The sequence below is a fragment of the Nothobranchius furzeri genome, chromosome 11, assembly GCF_043380555.1.
Source record: "Nothobranchius furzeri strain GRZ-AD chromosome 11, NfurGRZ-RIMD1, whole genome shotgun sequence".
NCBI lineage: Eukaryota > Metazoa > Chordata > Actinopteri > Cyprinodontiformes > Nothobranchiidae > Nothobranchius > Nothobranchius furzeri.
The window spans coordinates 69,230,165-69,250,282 of record NC_091751.1 but is presented as its reverse complement, the minus strand read 5'-3'; the positions used below and the strand labels follow the sequence as shown (position 1 = coordinate 69,250,282).

The window sequence follows — 20,118 nt, the reverse complement described above, 5'->3', positions numbered from 1 at the left end:
TTGGGTAAAAGGAGTCCAGTAGGGAGCTGTGAAAAAAAGAGTAGCGTGGCGACAGGTCAAAGTTTGAGGCTTAGCCACGCCCACACCTTTCAACTTTTGAAAAATCCGACGGTTGAATTTTTTCCCCTATGTCTTAAGGGTATATAGCAGAAGTTTGAAGGAGATTGGTGAAAAGGGCGACGGAGCATCACTCTCCAAACAACGTGTGCGAAAACCACTAAATCGCGTACTTGATCCAAAATGGCCGACTTCCTGTGCGACTTTGAGCTTGACTCCAAGAGACTTTTTTGTAGGTCCTGAGACACCACATTAGTGTACCAAATTTCGTAATCCTCAGTCAAAGCATGGCTTGGGGCTAATAGTTTAAATGGTCCTAGGGGGCGCTATTTCAAAACATAGGCCACGCCCACAAAATTCAGATGTCTATGTCTCTTGAGAGTCAGACTAGGATCACTCCCCATAAGTTTCGTAGCAATATCACTATAACTGAAGAAATGAGAGGCAAACGTATTTCCATGGCGTGATGGCGATTTTCGCCATGCTCCCAAAGCCCCGCCTTTTTCTGAAACCTGCCAGTGCTGGATACCAAGTGACCTCAAGTTGTCTACTGCTATTTGCCAGAGATTCCTGCTGATTGGGTAAAAGGAGTCCAGTAGGGAGCTGTGAAAAAAAGAGTGGCGTGGCGACAGGTCAAAGTTTGAGGCTTAGCCACGCCCACACCTTTCAACTTTTGAAAAATCCGACGGTTGAATTTTTTCCCCTATGACTTAAGAGTATATGGCAGAAGTTTGAAGGCGATTGGTGAAAAGGGCGACGGAGCATCACTCTCCAAACAACGTGTGCGAAAACCACTAAATCGTGTACTTGGACCAAAATGGCCGACATCCTGTGCGACTTTGCACTTGGCTCCAAGAGACTTTTTTGTAGGGCCTGAGACACCACATTAGTGTACCAAATTTCGTAATCCTCAGTCAAAGCATGGCTTGGGGCTGACAGTTTTAATGGTCCTAGGGGGCGCTATTTCAGAAAATAGGCCACGCCCACCGGATGTTCACATCAGATCTTTTGGGGGGCTGGACTAGGATCACTCACAAGAAGTTTCATGACGATATCTTTAGAAATGACGAAATGGGAGGCAAACGTAAGGCCACAGCGGTACGCCTGACTTCGCCGCGCCGCCACAGCCCCGCCCTCTGCCGAAAACTCCCATAAAGTGACGCCAAGCAACCTCCACTTGTCTTGAGTTACCAGCTACAAATATTTGGTGATTAAGTGAAATGGGGCAATTTGGGACCTTTCACAGTAAAACTTGACCTTTTTGGTCCTGAGGGGGCGGGGCTTGTGTGATGTCATCATCCGACCATTTATTTTACTTTGTGGGTGGATGACGAATGACCACAGAAAGTTTGGTAACTCTATTCCATTCAGTTATGAAGTTATAGCAATTTAAAAAAAATTGGCGAGTAGTCAAACTTTGAGGCCTGGCCCCGCCCCTTCAACATATACGAAAACTCAGAATCCTTGTCTCATTTTTTTCGCCCATCTCTTCTGAGCAATTTTACACCACTTTTGAGACGATTGTGCGAAAAGTGATCGAGCAATCCAGTCAGAAACGGACCCTAAAAACGGCCAAAACTGCAAAAAATCGCCATTTCAACCCAAAATGGCCGACTTCCTGTTTGATATTGACCATGCTTGCAAGAGACTTTTCTGTGCGGACTGTTGAGTACTACAAGTGTACCAAATTTCATAACTGTACGATAAACTAAGCTTTATGGGGAGGGTTTTTTTTCACTTTCTAGGGGGCGCTGTTCAGTCATTTCCTGTGCGATTTTTTTGGGACCTTTAAAATATCAAATTTTTCACCAGGCCTGACATGTTTGCAAAATATTGTGAGTTTTGGGGAATGATAAGGTCCCCAAAAGGCCATTCAAAGCGGGCTAAGAATAATAAATAAAAAAGAATAAACAGAGCAAAAACAAGAGGCCTTCGCAGCGCTTTCGCTGCTCGGGCCTAATTAAAATATTAAACACTCAAAAGTATCGAAAATTGGTACCGTTAAGTACCGGTATCGATTCGTAGGTACCGGGAATTAGTACTGAATCAATTCAAATGTTAAAGGTACCCATCCCTACATGGGACAAAACCCCATTGTGTTCATTCAACATGGAAATTTAGGAGTTAAACTCACTAAGCAGAGAGAATTGGTCTCTGTACAAATAGCTACAATAAGAATATTCAGATACATGAAAAAAACAAAATAAGACCCGAGAAAACAGGAAAAATTCTCCCTTTAACGTGTCGTCTAAGTGGATACCGTGATGCTCACATCACCCTAACCCCAACAGGTCAGACCGCCAAATCCATGTGCTGTTGTCAGCATCATCAGACGGCAAACCGGGGAGATGCAAAGCTTCAGGTCTTTAGATCCAAATATTAGCTCCCTGGTGCTGCCTCAGCTTTGCAGCAAAGTGCTGCCGTAGCCTTATGACGGGCTGAAGTTGTGGACAAGATGCATTAACCCTTTCTCAATTGTTGGCTGGGTAGGAGAAACAACCACCAAGTTCTTCTAACCCGAGATGGGGTGGGGGACAACGACAGACCCTGGTCCTACCTTTAGCGGCGTGGCGTGCCACTTCTGGGACGTGCCTGAAAATTGCTGCGTTGCAGCTTGTTTTAAACACTCCATAGACTATAATGGATTCTATTAGAAGCAGCGACGTTCCACACCGATCCCGTCATTGATGCTTTCAGTGTGAAACTTGGGACAAGCTCCTACTCCCATGTCCTACCCTCCCACTGACATCAGAGATTGCTAACCGGTTAGCAAACAGATGGAGAACCAAAAAGGTGTTCATTATTTGTGTGACTTTAACAGCATGTGAAAAAAATCACCATGAAAATAACAGCGTTTTAAAAAGTAAATATGAAAAAAGAGCTTCATCATCTACGTAGAAATGACTGAATAAAATAAATAAATATTTGATTCTGTTTAAATGCAGCCCCTGCTGGTCCTCCTACTAGCTGCTTCTGGTACCAGTGACACATAAAAAATGGTTCTGTAAAGTCCCGGCTTAGCGACGAAGCAGCACTTTAATTGATTTGGTCAATTATAACTTTATATATTAATCTTGATTTAAAATTAAAAAAAAAATTAAACATCTGTCAAAAGCTTGTGATTGGTCAGGACGCCGCTTCCTGTATATTCGTCACCAGCACCGCTAAAAAGTTAAGATATTTATGTTTATGTTTATTTATTTAGCAGACGCTTTTATCCAAAGCGACTTACAATTATAACCCTACAGGGCATGTTGTGATCTGTGGGGGAATCCGGAGTACCCGGAGGAAACCCACGCATGCATGGGGAGAACACGCAACTCCACGCAGAAAGGCAGCAGCCGAGCCGAGTTTCGAACCTGCAACCTTCGTGCTGCGAGGCAACAGTGCTAACCACTGCACCACCATGCAGCCCCAGAATAGATTGAAGAACGAGTTACGGAAAAAGTCCGAAAACATTAACATTTATTCACCCGTAACTGAAGGAGTACAAAATACGGCGCAAACGTGGATGGAAGCTACGGAATATGCGGGTTAGAGGTGGTGACCGGATGAAGGGGTGGACGAGAACCAAGGACAAATTTGTCCATTTTATTAAGTCTCTGAAATATATAAACACATTAGTAAATACGCTATCGGGGACCGGATACACGAGTGTTATGGTGACAAGTACCACAGAACAGCGCTACGCCCTCTGTTGTCCTGGCGGGGAATTGCTTTGCAACACTCCGCTGCCTGAACAGGAGTTCGAATGTGAAAACCTTTCCGACACTCTGTGTGCACCTCTCCGTTGCGGAGCTCATGGAGAAGTAGAAATCAGGCTTAAGTGGAAGCATGCAACCAGACGTCGCACACCCTCCAATCAGATTAGGAAATCAGAAGTGCTGAAGTGTCAACACCAACCATTTCTGTCTCTTCCCTCTCTCTCCTCACAGCGAGCCTGGTTTTGATGATGCGTGGAATGATGGGTGTGAATACAAATAGGTCAGTAGCCCAACCCCCCTCCCCAGTAACAGAGCAGGCAGCAACAGCAGCAGAGACGACATGACGTGCTGGGAGAGCGTAACACCACCAAGCCTGGAGCTTCCTTTCACAACCCAGAGCACTACCTCTCACTCCTGGTCATCCTCTTCCTCTCCTGCTGTTTGCAGCAACGGAACAGCGCTTCAGGGACTGCTGAATGAGCGGGCCAGAGGGAAATGAACAGCAAAAGGATGGAAGCAGATGGGATGAAGAGCAGTTAACAGGAGGGAGGAAATGGAAATGAGACGAGCAGCTCAGCGGTGAGATGCTACACATCCACATCAGTCAACCACATCGTATTATTTTACCCAAAACCACAACAAGGAGAGAGAGGGGGGGAGGACCCGAAGCTAAAGCTGTCAGCTACCGACTCTTCTTCATATAGCTGGAATAAGCAGCAGTGCAGCCTCTGGGGACGATGCGCCAAGACACACGGAGCGACTGCAACACCGGAGCTCTTGACTAATGATCGGCTAACGCCGCAGGCATGTGGCGCTGACTGTACAGAGAACTCTATTATTCCATTTCTCTGAGACGACAACCAAAAAAAACCAACAACCTGGATGTCAGAACAAAGACCACGGACATTTGGACATGAATCTGGACACGAGCCATCAAGCTGCACATGTCTGAGACACGGGAGTGTGTGTAGACTCTAATCACACACATGCATGCACACACGAATGATGGAAACCAGCAAGACACAAGTTCTTAAAATAAAAACAGGTGAGTTTATTGTTTCCCTGTTCAATCAGAGAAGCAGATCGACACCAGGACAGTTCTCGATGTGCCGGTTTAACGAACACACCCAGTTCAGTCTCAGACTGAGACATTTCAAACAGAAAGCTTCACTAAACACTTCTTATCTTGCTTTTCTTAACATAAAATAGAGTCATTTATGTAAAACAGCAAAAACAACACAGCATGCAGGACTTTGGGCAGCATCTTTCCTCTGGATGAGCAACGCTACAAAAGGCGAAAAGAAATTGAAAGACTAGACATTTCCAATCGACTGATATACGGTTCCATTAAGGCAAATTCACAGCAGGGTCAGCTCGGCCTGGGCTGCCCCTGCGCAGCACGGTTGTGGTTACACGACCTTCTCGGAACGTGAACATAGATGAGAACTAGGTGTGGGAATTTATATGTTTTCATCAATGTCGATTCTGTCCATCGATCCAATTCCTGATCAATTCCAGAGTAGTTAAACAGGTGGCAAATAACTAATTGCATACGGCTCCTGCAATATAACGGCCAGGCCTTGCTTGGTCCCCACGGAGCCAAGTGTCCACCCCCTTCCCATCTGCCATGAACGGCGCACGGCAGAAAAACTATCTGCGCGCCCCTCCCCGCCGTCAGGGACGACGCACGGTAGCAAAACGTTTCAACAAATCAACAGTTGCAGCTGATTCTTCTGCCATTTTAATAATATACCGTATTGACCCGAATATAGGACGACCCCCTTTTCCAGGAGTAATCTTCGAGAAAGGACCAAAAGTAAATAAAAAAAAAATCACTTTTTAAATAAACAATTTTTATTGAAAAGCAAAAATAATACTTTAATGCAAACTACCAGAACTTTGCTGACACGTGAAATCAAAAGTCAAATTAGGCTTTTATTCAGACGCCCTCTGCTTCGCTGTACTCGCTCTCATTCTCACTCATGCTGCTGCGGTGTACCATCAGATCGCTACACCTGTCGACTCCTCCCAGAACGTCATCATCACTGCACTCCAATGCATCCATGTTTGATGCCTCTGCTGAACTGGCCACAGCCATCTTAAAATTCACATAACTCTGCCTTAGTATGTTAATTTGCCCCACTTTCGGTCCACTCCGCTCCGGACGTCTCGTTTGCCTTTTTTCCTTCTGTGGAGAACGCACAGCCTGGCGCCCTCTGCTGTTACGGGCATGTAATGGTTAGACCCCGATTACAAGACGACCCCACATTTTAAAACTATTTTCAATGAAAAAAACCTCGTCTGATATTCGGGTCAAGACGGTAATAAGCCAGAGTAAAAAGACACAAGTCTGACCCGACACAAAAGGAGCATGAGGTGATCTGTATGTGACTTAAAAGAACAACACTGTATTGGTACTGAACATTCTGCTCAGTCGGTGGCTTTTTGTCAGCCTCTGAACTAGAGATGGGTACCTTTGACATTTGAATAAATACGGTACCGGTTCCCAGTGCCTACGAATCGATACAGATACTTATCGGTATTAATTTTCCATACTTTTGAGTGTTTAATAATTATTTAAATATATATATATTTTTTCTCTCTATATATCCATATTTGATAAATATCATGATAAATAACATACAACTGTTTGCATTTCATCATCGTAATGTTGTACAAAATTCTTAACCCTCAGACTTCGTTAGGAACATTTTGTTTATGTTTGTTTATGTTTATTTATTTAGCGGACGCTTTTATCCAAAGCGACTTACAATTTATAACCTATAGGGCATGTTGTGATCTGTGGGGGAAACCGGAGTACCTGGAGGAAACCCACGCATGCATGGGGAGAACACACAACTCCACGCAGAAAGGCCACAGCCGAGTTTCGAACCTGCAACCTTCGTGCTGCGAGGCAACAGTGCTAACCACTTGTTTGTTTGTTCCGGTTGATTTAAAGGTTCAGTGTGTGAATTAGGTGTTGCTGAGGTGGAAAACAATGTCTTTATTGTTTAGACTAGCTTCTTCCCCTTATGCATGTGTGTAGTTTCCATATAGTGGTGAACATTAAGCGTGGTTTTGGAACAAAACCGGAAGTAGTTCCGGACCCGGTCAGGTTTAAGAGGTTAAACACTAAAAACATTAAAAAGACCCCAGAAATGTTCGAGTATTTCACAAATCCATAAGAACCCCAAGAATCCAAGAGTGGGAACAGCTGGTGGGGCGTGAGTTCGTCCCAGTACTCGTAAACTCAACGACAGTGTGATAATCTAACATGTTCCACACCTTGGGCTTCAGCGAAGATTGTTGAAGGTGCTGTATGAATAACAATAGATTTATTGAATGACGATAACCTTAATTGTTGGATATCGACAGACAGAATTTTAAAATGTACACTCCGCTCCTTTAAAATAAAAATGTAAAAAGTCTTCTAAGCAAATTCAATACCAAAAGGAAGTGAACCCCATGAAACAATAAAATTAACTACTAACCTTTAGGGTTTTAGGTGTCATTTAAAAAAATGTTGACGTTACTATGTTTATCGCACTTAAATTTTTTTTTTTAAGTTTATGGAAACTTCATTAATCCAGTAATCACTTTACTAGCCTGCAGGAAAATGTTTTCATCAACAACTTTGTCAGCTGCTTGTTAACTCAAAGGATTGAAGTGAAGGCAATTGGACTTCTTCGGTTTCTTGAAGACATTTCGCTTCTCATCCGAGGAGCTTTGTCAATTTTAACTGGAATATGGGAAAGTCAAGCTTATAAGTAGGGTTGGGCATCGCTTGATTTTTAATGATTCCGATTCTGATTCCAATTCCTCGTTTCGATTCCGGTTCCTATCGATTCCCGATTCTGATTCTTTGAAGACATGACATGTTTTACATGAGCCAGCTAACCACAGGTCCTACTTGATGAAATAATCTTAACTTCAACATGAATTTTAATTCCATGAACAATAACATCAACTTCATTTAGACTGAAACATAAATGTCTCCAACATATCCAGAAACGTCCAGCTGTTTTCAGCTAAAACTCTCAGGATGATCATGTCCAGGATGACTGAGAACCACACCTCCAGGCTGCAGCAGCGTTCAGTCACAACAGGAAGTGAAACTTAAACGTAGCTGCTGTCAGTGACAATCTAACAGATTTAAACATTAAAACTCAACAGAAATTGTTCAGAAAGGAAATTAAAATGTTCACAACTTTGTGTGTGATTTGTTATTATAATAATTACTTTTATTATAATTATTTATTGTGGCAGAAGCTGGTGTGGTCCACCACAGAGAAGCTGCTCTAGCATGACTTTAATTTTTCTACAGGTTATTGTTCAGCCGTCTGACACACACACACACACACACACACACACACACACACACACACACACACACACACACACACACACACACACACACACACACACACACACACACACACACACACACACACACACACACACACACACACACACACACGAGTGTTGGTGAGCAGCTGCGTCTGACTGCTGACGCTCCGTGTGTTTTTATTTCTGCAGTGAGACAAACTCGCCTCACACCGTCCAGAGTTTGTTCTTTAAAGCTTCTATTAAATCCACCGGGTTGACGTATTTAACACGTTTCCTCTACGCTGCAGGAGTTAAAGTTTACATTACGGAGTAAAAGTTCGGCAGACGAGTTTGTTTATATCTGGGTGGGGGGAGGGGGGACTTGGTGCTGCACACAGACAGCTGGTGTGATCAGCTCTGAAAAGCGTTGATCACAATTTGCAGATCGGCCGTGGATTCCTCTTCCGTCTGCATTCTAGTTATCGAAACTAGGAATCGAAATAAAAATTGAAGGATTCCGGGGAAAAACTAACAGTTGGTCCCGTTTCCAATCGATGCTCGATGCCCAACCCTGCTTATGAGCTGTAGCTTTCTATTGTTATTTAACGAGCCGAAACTACTCTGCGTACCCCACCTCTCCATCCCTTGATGAGTCGTTTGCCTCTACTGTGAGGGACTTGTTGTGTTGAATAGATGCAGGAAGGTGTGACCTAGACTGAAATTGCTGATGCCCGGATCACACTGTGCGACTTTCGGCCGTTGTGCAGGATTGTTCATGTCACACTGCGAGAACTCTAGACAGGTGGCACACTGTACGGCGGAAGATTTCGGTGAGGCAGACTGCACGACATCTCTCTCCAGCAGGACACGCTACGTCATGAGTGCACCTCCCAAAGCAGACGCCACTAAGCAGACCGCTAACAAAAACATAGCTGAAACACATAAAAACGCTCAGTTTAAGTGTCCGTTCATGACCCAACTCATCTTCCTCAAAGAAGAAGCTTCATTTTTAAAACCCTTGCTTTGGCGTCAGTCATACTCCGACGGCAGGTCTCCTTTTCCTGTCCTTCAGCTAAACAGTGGAGCTGTCAGCTGGTCATTCATTCTTCTCCTTTATACACAATAACCCACTAAACTACAGAGAAGTAACAAACGGTCAGAGATCGCTGCAATATTTAAACTTTTGCTGTGAATTCTGTTTCACTGCTCCACAGCTCAGCTCCATGTGACAGCTCACACCTGCTGTCACTTGTACTTTCCTCTCTCCCTCTGCAGCAAAACGCTTCTGAACCATCCTTATCGGCTGAATATGCAAGATTTCCACCAACAGCAAAGGGATCTCATGCTTTTATGTTTATTTTTTTTATGTTTGCGACCTCATCTCTCAGCTCTCACAGATCCCAGAATCACAGTTTTCACCATCTGATGGTCCAAAAAAGGTAGTTTATTTTAGTATAACTCCTGTTTAACGTGGGTTATTAACAAAAATATAAACTAGTGCGTAGTTTATAGTCTGCATTTCAGACATAAAATGAGCTCAGAGAGGGGAGTCTTGCTGCTGCGGCAACCCAAAGGTGTGTTTTCATTGGTCGATTGCAGACAGGAATCATAGGTTTTCAAGCATGCTTGAAGACCTTTTGAGGCTCATTTGGTTGGGAGATGGCTCAAAAAGCTGAGGCAGAGCCGGTCACACTGTACGTTCACAGCATGGTGCACATATATGCAAATCACTCTGACGTTGACAGTTTTTTATCACGATTCTGCTCAGGACGAGGGATTTGGCAAAGACGGCAAAAACAAAAACAAAAAACCGCACAGTGTGATCCAGGCACTAGGAATGAGATTCAAAGCTGCATTATAGGTACTGGAAAGGTGTAATCTAAGTCCCCACCCCTATTTAAAGTGAGTTTTTCACATTTGACATAGATAACTTCTTTTACTCTTCTCTCAAACCATCTATCGTCTCTCTCCAGAATGTGCTCTTTGTCCTTCAGGTGTAGGACACACCTTTGAAGATGAAAAAGTACACATTCTGGACAGTCATCTGAATGACTGAGACCTTCACCAGCATGTTTTTTAACTGTTGATGCTAGCATTCTTCGTCTTCGTCTTCCTCCGCTTATCCGGGTCCGGGTCGCGGGGGCAGCATCCCAACTAGGGAGCTCCAGGCCGTCCTCTCCCCGGCCACCTCCACCAGCTCCTCCGGATCGAAAGTTGATGCTAGCATGACAAACTAAAAAAACCGTAAGAACAATAAAGCTGTCATAAATGTGATTCACAAGCTGTTAAAACTGTGGATCATTCTGAAGAGATGCTGAAAGCTGAGGGCTCAAGTCAATACTTTAGTCTGACAAAGTTTCAGCTGGAAATCCAGCAAGATTCCCACAACACAGAATAAAATGCCGATGGCAGCTGGTATTACTGGGTCTTGAAGAGATAATAATCTATCCTGATGGCCTCTATTGTGTCTCCTAGGGAACTGCATGGCAGCAGCAGCGGAGAGATTTTCACACATGGAGGTAAAACGGCACGAGAGGCCCATGACCAACTCCAAACTTCAGCTTCAGAGATCCCGTTGAGTCAACCTACAGAACATGCAGTGGAGACGACGTCACTGCTGCACTCACACAGCCAAACTTCTTTACCTCCTCTCACTGTTGGGCCTGCTGGTCTTTCTGGTCCACCAGGTGTGGTTCCCTAAGCTCACTGGAATGCCGTGGTGGAGGGGCTATCCTGTGGTGTATGGGGGTGGGCTGCTTCATGGATCCAAATGGAATACAAGCACCCCGCGCACAGTGTGGCGGTATGTGATCGCTTCTCAGCCAACTTCCACGGTCGATGCCAACACCAGCTCTCCAGAGAGGCGCGGTGCTTCCCCCCATCAAGGAAAGATGAACTTCGAGAACAGTCTAGCAGCCAACACCAGCCAAAGCCAAGTGGGAGACGTTAATGGTACAATGACCCACGGACCTTTCCCGTATATCATCAATGAGCCTGATAGGTGTGCAGAGAACCAACCAGCACCATTTCTAGTGCTGCTAATTGCCACCGAAGCACGACAAGTGGAGGCCAGAAATGCCATACGGCAGACTTGGGGCAATGAGAGCATTGCCTCAGATCTGGGATTCATTCGACTCTTTCTGCTAGGCAGAAAGGAAGGAGAGCTGGGACTCCTTCAACAAAAGATGCTACAGGCAGAGAGCCGGAGGCATCATGACATCATCCAGCAAGACTTTCTGGACTCCTACAAAAACCTGACCATAAAGACACTAATGGGAATGAACTGGGTGGCAATGCACTGTCCACAGGCAGGTTACATCATGAAAACTGATAGCGACATGTTCGTCAACACGGAGTACCTCATTTACAAGTTACTCAGGCCAGAACTGAAGCCTAGGAAGAAGTACTTCACTGGTAATAACATGAGAGGCTTTGCACCCAACAGAAACAAAAACAGCAAGTGGTACATGCCCCCAGAGCTGTACCCAGGTGAGAAGTACCCCACATTTTGCTCTGGGACTGGTTACGTCTTTTCTGGAGACTTGGCTAGAAAAATCTACCATACGTCTCTGACTATCCGCCACCTGCATTTGGAGGATGTTTATGTGGGAATATGTTTGGCCAATATTGGAGTTGAGCCCACTCCTCCACCCAATGGCTTCCTGTTTAACCACTGGAGGGTGTCTTACTCCAGCTGCAAGTACAGCCACCTGATAACATCACACGGGTTTCATCCAAACGAACTACTCAAGTACTGGCATCACCTTCAGAGCAACAAGCGCAACGCCTGCATCAACACATTTAAAGAGAAAGCAGGCAGGGCTCACTCCTCATGGCTCAACGAGGAAAAACAACCCGTTCAATAAGAAGCCGAGTTAACACAAACTCCTTCTGACCTAAGAGATCAAACCATCCATCCATTTGCTTCATTTTACTGACAATTTTCTATGAATGTTCAGTTAACTAAACCACTGAGAAATGTTTGAGTACAGCACTGTAAAAAAGTATTTGCCCCTCACGCAGGTTTCTTCTGGTTTTACATTTGAGTCCATAAAATGTTTCAGACTGAACACATTTCAGTATCAGACACAGACGGACAGAGTTGATACAGAATACTATTGATTTCACTCATTAAGAGCAGAAACCGAACTAGATGTAACACCAACAGATTCAGTGTCTGCGATAACTGCTGATGAGCCTCTCATCCCCGTGGAGGAGTTTTGTCCTGCTCTGCTACTACAGCATGAAGAATGCTGAAAGATCTCAAAAGGCAACATATCAAGCTTTCAGAAATGGCAGTGTTTCCCCTTTCCTCAGGCGTGGCGCTGCACCACAGAAAATAAGTTTGTGTGACAAGTTTTTTCCTGACCCTAAAAAGCTTGGTTTATGCTTGACGCATTTACTTTCCGCGCGGTGATGCGGCTCGCGGATGGAACGCGCTTCACAACTCGCAGCGTTTATGGTTCATGCGGCTTGTCTCTGCGGTGAGCCAATATTCTCCCAAACTGTAGGGGGCAGCATAGAGCTCTACGGCATGCATCCAACACTACACCATAGCAGAAGTGAAAATTACTGTTGTTTACATCGACATATACATATATGTTGTTTACAACGGGGCATTCCAGCATTTTTTAACAGCGTCCTCGTCTTTTCCGACAGTGCGAGCTATTTCTCTCCAAGAATTATTAACAACATGTTGATCACGGTGATCTCTGAGAGCTGAATCATACAAATGTCTGTATTTACCAACCTCTGCCATACTAGTTCTTGCCAGTCCGCCATGTTTTTCCTTGTCCGACCGTCCGCGTGGTTAGAAAATTTCCTAGGTGCGCGGTGCGGAAAGTTTGGGCTGTGCGGAGGCGCGGTGGAGGGGCGTGGTTGTTAAAATGACGCAACTTTTCCGTGCGGAGCCATGCGGACCTCGCAGACGCGTCAAGCATAAACCAACCTTAAGTAGGCGTTTAGTAAGGATTCTAGGCAAAGTTTTATGAATGAAGCCCGTGGTGGTGATACGGTCTGGGTTTGACTGCTGGAACTGAACTCTGATTCATAAAGAATGTGGTTAAAGAAATTTGGGAGGTAAAAAACTATTTCACATAGAACTAGGTTGGTTTGCATAGATTTGTTCTCTTAAAAGATGAAAACTGTATTTTTTTTCAGTTGATCTTTGTCTAACACTGAAACATCTGAGTCATTCTGAAACATCCAACTGTGACAAAAACCAAGACATAAGGAGGGAGATACGTTTTCAAGTCAAATATTCTGTCATTTCAGACAAGATGCATTTAATTGTTTATTTTTTTCATCGTATCTGTAGAACACAATATCTGTTCTAAGAGTTAAATAAAGCTATTATGGGAAATCTTCAAACAAGCTAGGCTTTCAATGCAAACATGGTCATGGAACACTCACCCCTACCCTTGAGTATGTCGCCTGAGACACTTCCGCTGGAACCATAAACCTACGATGACGAAGGAAACGAGTGCGCCAAACTCTAGTCGGCATTTCCTTGATCCAAACATCCGTGATTTCAAATGGAGTTTTTCTTTCTGGGACCCTGGCAGTTTGTCCTAAAGTTCAAGTGGTAGCAGCCGGCTGTTTCTCCTTCTCTGATATTAATGAGCAGAGAAACTCTCACACCAGTGGTGTTCTGGTGCTGCTAAGTAGTGCGAAATGAATGGCGGACCCAGGGAAGTGCGGCGGTTCACAACCACCAACAGAATGGTCCAGTGGTTGCTTTCAGGACGAAAAAGGTGTTTATGGCGGAGGTTTTTAGTCAAATGTGAGACAACCACTTTATTCTTTTTTGTTTGTTTTTTAATTTCCACAATATGCAATACAGGCCAAAAGTTTGGACACAGCTTCTCATTCAATGCGTTTTCGTTACTTTCACGACCATGGCCATTTACAAAGGGGCCAACAAGTGCTTAACACCTCTGGGAACTCCTTCAAGACCGTTGGAAAACCATTCCGGGTGACTACCTCTTGAAGCTCATCAAGAGAATGCCAAGAGCGTGCAAAGCAGTAATCAGAGCAAAAGGTGGCCTTTTTTTTCCCAGTAAGCTTTTTGAGATGCTCCACCTGAGAGTAAATCTGTAAGGCTTGTCACCAACATTCAGACATCAATTCTGTTTGCTTCACAGCCAGATGGGACACGGGAAAAATAAAAAATAAAAAATGCTTTATTACTATCAATGAACTATTTATATCAATTATGTGACGCACTATAGTTTCTGTGTCACGTCTGCCCTGTTTATTGTTCTTCTCTACATTCTGGGCTACGTCTGTAACTATTAGTGGTGTTTATACCATTCTTTCTACACCCACCATGTCCTGAACACAGCGAAATAAGCTTTGGATCGTGTGTGATTCACATGAAGCACACAGACTCTCTGGGGTCAGTCTTCAAACTAGGGCTGTCGCGGTTGAGGAATTCCCCCTGCGGTGATGCAGGGTGGCTTAATATTGCGGTGTGCGATATTATTGCAGCACTTTTTTATTGCAGTACTATCTAAACATAATGTTTACACATTTAAAAAAGGTTAAAAATTGCCGTGCCTTCTTTAATAACACTTTACTGAATGCAGATCAAAGGGCAGTAACAACGCAGATCGCAGTAACGCTTGTTTCTCCGACAGTCGGAGTCCGACTGAACTTAAAAACAACAAAATTCAGGAGGTTAAACTTTTAAATGCAAATTTGGCTGCAGCATCTAACAAATAAGAAACAAGTCCCCATTTTGTTTAGTTGTTTAAAATCAAGCATAAAAAATTACATGTACCGGGCGCGCGCGCGCGCGCCGGGGGGCGGGCGCACTATCATTTCACTTTCACACACACGAATGACGGTGATTTATAGCTCGGTCACGTCCTTGTTACCTACAAGGAAAACCAGCATGTTAACTACGGTTTGAGAGAGGATCTGAGAGGGGCGGCAACATTTGCAGCAACACTGAAAACCCTCTCGGATGGTGCGCTCGTTGCACTAACGCACACGTACTTGCGTGCGACTCTGGCGAGCAAAGGGAATCTCCCGGTTGTTGCTCCACCATGTCGGGGGGTTTCTTTAGGGTGGATGCATTCCTCCTGCAGGTAGCGAGTGAGCTCCAGCTCGGCTCAAACTCTCTTTGGGACGGCTGCAGAAGCAGTGCTTGTCCGGGACTTCAGCAGGTCTCCGAGCGTTTATTTATTTATTTATTTGCCGCTGGTGGCAGCTCTGTCTCGGCCAAGGACTCTGGCTGCGCAGCAGCTGACGTACTGAAAACCAAAGCGCTCCCACAGGAGCGAAGTAACGTTTCGTTTTGATACCAGTGCAGCCATCCTTCTCAACATGCATCATTGAGTTGAACCAAGTTCAGTAATCGCGGTGGCGCATGATGCAGCGCGGTGGGCTTCTTCATATCGCGATATTTCATTTTTGCGGTTACCGCGACAGCCCTACTTCAAACTCTAAAAACTCCCAAAATTTCAATAGAAACACCCAAAGGTGTTGCTCAGATTAAAGTTGCACATCTCCATTATCTTCTCTGTAAAGTAATAACTTCATCAGGGATTATATTTGCAGCTGTGGCTTGTTAAACGCAATATTGCAACTTGGCACTTAAAGGTTATAAGTTTTATGCCTGTACATTTATAATTATAATTATTTTAAAATAATTTATTATTATTTAATGTACATGAGTGGGGTCAAATGAAATGTTTTATTTTGAATTTTGATTTATATTGTGCATTGTTGTTTTGTCAGTGCTATATAAACATTTTCATGGTTTTGTAATTGATTTATTATTTTAGTGAGGTTAATACACATGAAATTTTTTTCATTGTTTTGGTTTTTGGGCCTTGGGTTTCCTCATTTCTGGTTTCGGCAAAGATTTTTAACTTCGGTGCATCCCTAGTGTCTCTTTATTTTGAGTTTGAGTGGGAAATGGAAAGAATCACTGTTACATTTGGATGCACTCTTAGGAGCCAGAGGTCATACGATCTACTTTTTACCCAACACTTTCATTTTTAAAATAAAGACAAATAGACATTCAATACATTTTAATTCATATTTAGCCCAAACAAGCTGACCAGAGTGACCCAATGCATTTAAGCGATTTCTCTTAAATCGGGAGCATTTCACCTGCTGTGGCCGAACGCACATTCACTCGGATCTACGTAAACCTGGACTGTGGATCTGCTTAAGGGATGCCAAATGCAAGCTGCTGGTGCAAATTATTTAGCAGACATGTGATCTCACTTTTCCTACATTTAGCATCTTTCATCACACTCAAAGTGACAAAGTGTAATTTCCCTGGAAACAAGGGGCAGTACATACCTAAATCATTGCATGCAAGCAGTATTTTTGTAGCCTAGTGAACGAGACCAAATTCTTGCTTTGCAAAGTTTGGTCTAGGAATGCTCCACTGGAACCTCTGCAGCCCCAACAGCATTCTGACTGGCCAATCACTGAACTGTTGCTCAGTGGTACAAAGTACTTTTTTCAGATGAAAGCAAATTTTGCACGTCATTCGGAAATCAAGGTGCCAGAGTCTGGAGGAAGACTGGGCAGAGGGAAACGCCAACATGCCTGAAGTCCAGTGTCAAGTACCCACAGTCAGTGATGGTCTGGGGTGCCATGTCAGCTGCTGGTGTTGGTCCACTGTGTTTTATCAAGGGCAGGGTCAATGCAGCTAGCTATCAGGAGATTTTGAAGCACTTCACGCTTCCATCTGCTGAAAAGCTTTATGGAGATGAAGATTTCATTTTTCAGCACGACCTGGCACCTGCTCACAGTGCCAACACCACTGCTAAATGGTTTACTGACCATGGTATTACTGTGCTCAACTGGCCTGCCAACTCTCCTGACCTGAACCCCGTAGAGACTCTGTGGGATATTGTGAAGAGAACGTTGAGAGACACAACACCCAACACTCTGGATGAGCTTAAGGCCGCTATCGAAGCATCCTGGGCCTCCATAACACCTCAGCAGTGCCACAGGCTGATTGCCTCCATGCCACGCTGCATTGAAGCAGTCACTTCTGCAAAAGGATTCCCGACCAAGTACTGAGTGCATAACTGAACATAATTATTTGAAGGTTGACTTTTTTTGTATTAAAACACTTTTCTATTATTGGTCGGATGAAAAATGCTAATATTTTGAGATAGGGATTTTGGGTTTTCATGAGCTGTACGCCACAATCATCAATGTTAGAAACAATAAAAGGCTTGAACTACTTCAGTTGTGTGTAATGAATCTAATATATATGAACGTCTAATGTTTATCAGTACATTACAGAAAATAATGAACTTTATCACAACATGCTAATTTTTTTAGAAGGACCTGTATATGGCAAAAAAAAAAAACTGCATGGAAAATGAATTTTTTAATCAACAGAGCAGAAAGAAAAGTTATTTGCATTTTTACATTTTTCACTTCAGTTCAGACAATTTATAATTTTGTGTTTATTACATTTAGCTTGTATTTTATTTAAAATAGTTTCATCATTAAGTTTTTGTTGCTTTGTTTGGAAAAAGAACCTTAACATAAAAACTATTTGAGATATTTTGTATTTATTTATATGAGTTTTGAACATATAATTGTAATTTTAATAGCATTCTAAACTTTATGGAATTATTTGTTCTGCAATTCATCTGGTAACAATAAAATATAATATAAAAGTATGTAAGATTGTTAGAAAACAGTCACTCAGACATGTATAAACAGAAAAAAGAGAAGAAAACCGCTTCAAAATGTACTGCCGTATAGATTTTAGACCATATTACCCATTTCTAATTGAGAATCGATTCTGAGTTGAACAGTAACCTCGAGTATCGGAATCAAACTGAAACGTGACTTGTTATAAGATTCACAGCCGTAGCTCTAGCAGGTGATACAGGAATGAGATTTCCAACTTGTTATTTAGCACTCATTTTACAGTAAAACACGATATGAAGGGAGTCTTCTTACCGTCACAGATTTCAGGGTCATGCCGTGGTAGGTGCCCATGGTATCGATTTTGAATCCCTCCGTTTCTACAAAAAGACAGCTAGTTGCAGGTCACTGGAATGTAAAGAAGCTGAAGTATCACTACTAAATCGCAGCTGCACCTTCTGGTTCCAGGTACATGTGATGTTTTAAAAACAAATGCACCCTAAGTAATCTTGGATAATCTAATAGAAGACTATAGTATCTTCCATGGGGTAATTATTTAGACATTTACTACGTTTACATGCAGCCAATATCCGGGTTATGATCGGGTTAAGGTCGGTATTCGGGTTTCTGAGTTGATCAGAATAACCCGTTTACAAGCATAAATAGAAAGAGTTACCTCTAACTTGCATAACCCGATTTAAATGCGGACGTTGGGGTAGCGTCACGACGTATGGACTACTTCAAGATGCAATATGCGTCATTTCCGGTTCTTCTTGATCCGGTATCCGTGAAAACAACAACATGTTTCCCAGTTGGGAAGAGATAGCGACCGCGTTTGTTTGCGCTTTAGTTTCCTCGTCACTCCAAAAGTGTGGTGCTGTGCCGCGACTCGCCATGTTGCTCCCAACTTGTTGTTTACTTCCGGTGTTCTGGCGCATACAAGACGTCTCGCTACTCAAAAGACCAAGATTCCTTGCGAACAGAGCATGCGCAGGACACACGCTTTGATGGGGATATCCCGATATGCGTTTACACGACCAAACATTCAGGTTAGAAAAGGGTTACCCCAGGTTATGAGCATACCCGGGTTTTTGGCGGTGTTTACATGGCCGTGCGGAACCGGGTTATTGTGAATATTCGGGTTTTAAAAGGGTTACTGGCTGCATGCAAACGTACTAATTGTGGTGTTATTTTGGACCTTGACTCTGATGATAAAGTTGGTGGTGATGATGATGATTGAAGGGATTGGGATGAAACAGCAGACAGATTAAAGATGGTTTCCAGCAGACTTTATGTCTGCTGTGTCAGATAATCTGTGGGACTAAGTACAGCTCGACCTAGCTGGGGAAGTGCGACCTTTGGTCACAAAATGAGGCCATTCATGTCGCTACACTAGACTTTGACTATACAGCTCTGATCTGTAGATCTATTCGGAAGCAGGTGAAGGAACAACAAGGTAAACTCACCCTCTTTTCCTTTGAAGCGCTCCTGGTCGTATCGGTTATAGGCAGCAGGGACAGGCTGTTTAGTCCTGAGGGACGGGTCCTAGAAGACACACAATCACCTATTTTTTATTTGTATTTCCATATTTTGTTCTTGTGAAGCACCTCATGATTTTTATCTTGAGAGGCACTATATAAAAGATCATTTTCTTTCTAACACAGTACGCTCCAACAGCTGATGGTAATTGGTGAAATGCATCGTTTAATATCTACTGAATATTAGAGACATTGGATGTTGGCTGCAAGTGGTGCATGAGGTCCGTTACCACTTGGTTAGTGTTCTGTGCTGGTCTCTGCTCTGGTGCTCGCCCTTCTTCTCTGGCTTTCACCGACTGAAGGATGGCAAAGATGTTCTTGGAAAAATTCTACGAGAGAAAAACAGACACACATGATCACGAAGTAATAAAAGACGATTTGTAAATAAAGACATTTTTCCTGCAATGTAAACATGTCGAACAAGGCCGTTAAAGCATAAATCCAGAGTTTTTTCGTAGAGGATACCATCTAGAGGCCGAAAAGTTATATAGTATGTCAACATGTGGAAGGCCAAAGGTGACCCACAAGTCCTTCTTGGAGGAGCCCAACGCCGGGGACACACCGGCCGCCGAAGCGCCGCGAAAAGGGGACCGCCTTCATTCGGCACCCTTGTTATCCTATTCTATAGACCACATGGGCCGCCGAAGCGCCGGCGCTCCAGCCCGCGCCGTGCAGAGATCGTTTCGGCGTCTGCTCTATTTTTTTCGCGAGCCGCGGGTGAACCGCGTCAATTCTGGCAGGAAGTCAAACCTAGACATAAGAGGCAGGCCGGAAAATTTAACAAAATAAAGCATTTCAAAATAAAATTCCGCGATAGTCAAATGTGTTCGTAAACAGACACTGCATTAAAACCACACACA

At 43.6% G+C, this 20,118-nt stretch overlaps 2 protein-coding genes across 2 annotated transcripts in view; one reads left to right on the top strand and one right to left on the bottom strand.

Annotated features, from left to right (window-relative positions):
* Positions 1-20,118, bottom strand: part of cdc73 (cell division cycle 73, Paf1/RNA polymerase II complex component, homolog (S. cerevisiae)) — a 59,880-nt gene that overhangs the window by 15,455 nt on the left and 24,307 nt on the right. Inside the window, exons 8-10 of the mRNA XM_015974572.3 lie at positions 19,489-19,587; positions 19,187-19,265; positions 18,036-18,100 (exon numbers count right to left, since the gene is read on the bottom strand). Coding sequence (XP_015830058.1) covers positions 18,036-18,100; positions 19,187-19,265; positions 19,489-19,587 — 243 coding nt within the window. The remainder of the gene's footprint in view (positions 1-18,035; positions 18,101-19,186; positions 19,266-19,488; positions 19,588-20,118) is intronic.
* On the top strand, positions 4,667-12,114 carry LOC107395246 (beta-1,3-galactosyltransferase 2). Its single transcript, XM_015974573.3, has 2 exons — positions 4,667-4,806; positions 10,563-12,114. Exon 2 carries the CDS (start codon positions 10,682-10,684, stop codon positions 11,951-11,953), a length of 1,272 nt encoding a protein of 423 aa, XP_015830059.1. The 5' UTR covers positions 4,667-4,806; positions 10,563-10,681; the 3' UTR covers positions 11,954-12,114.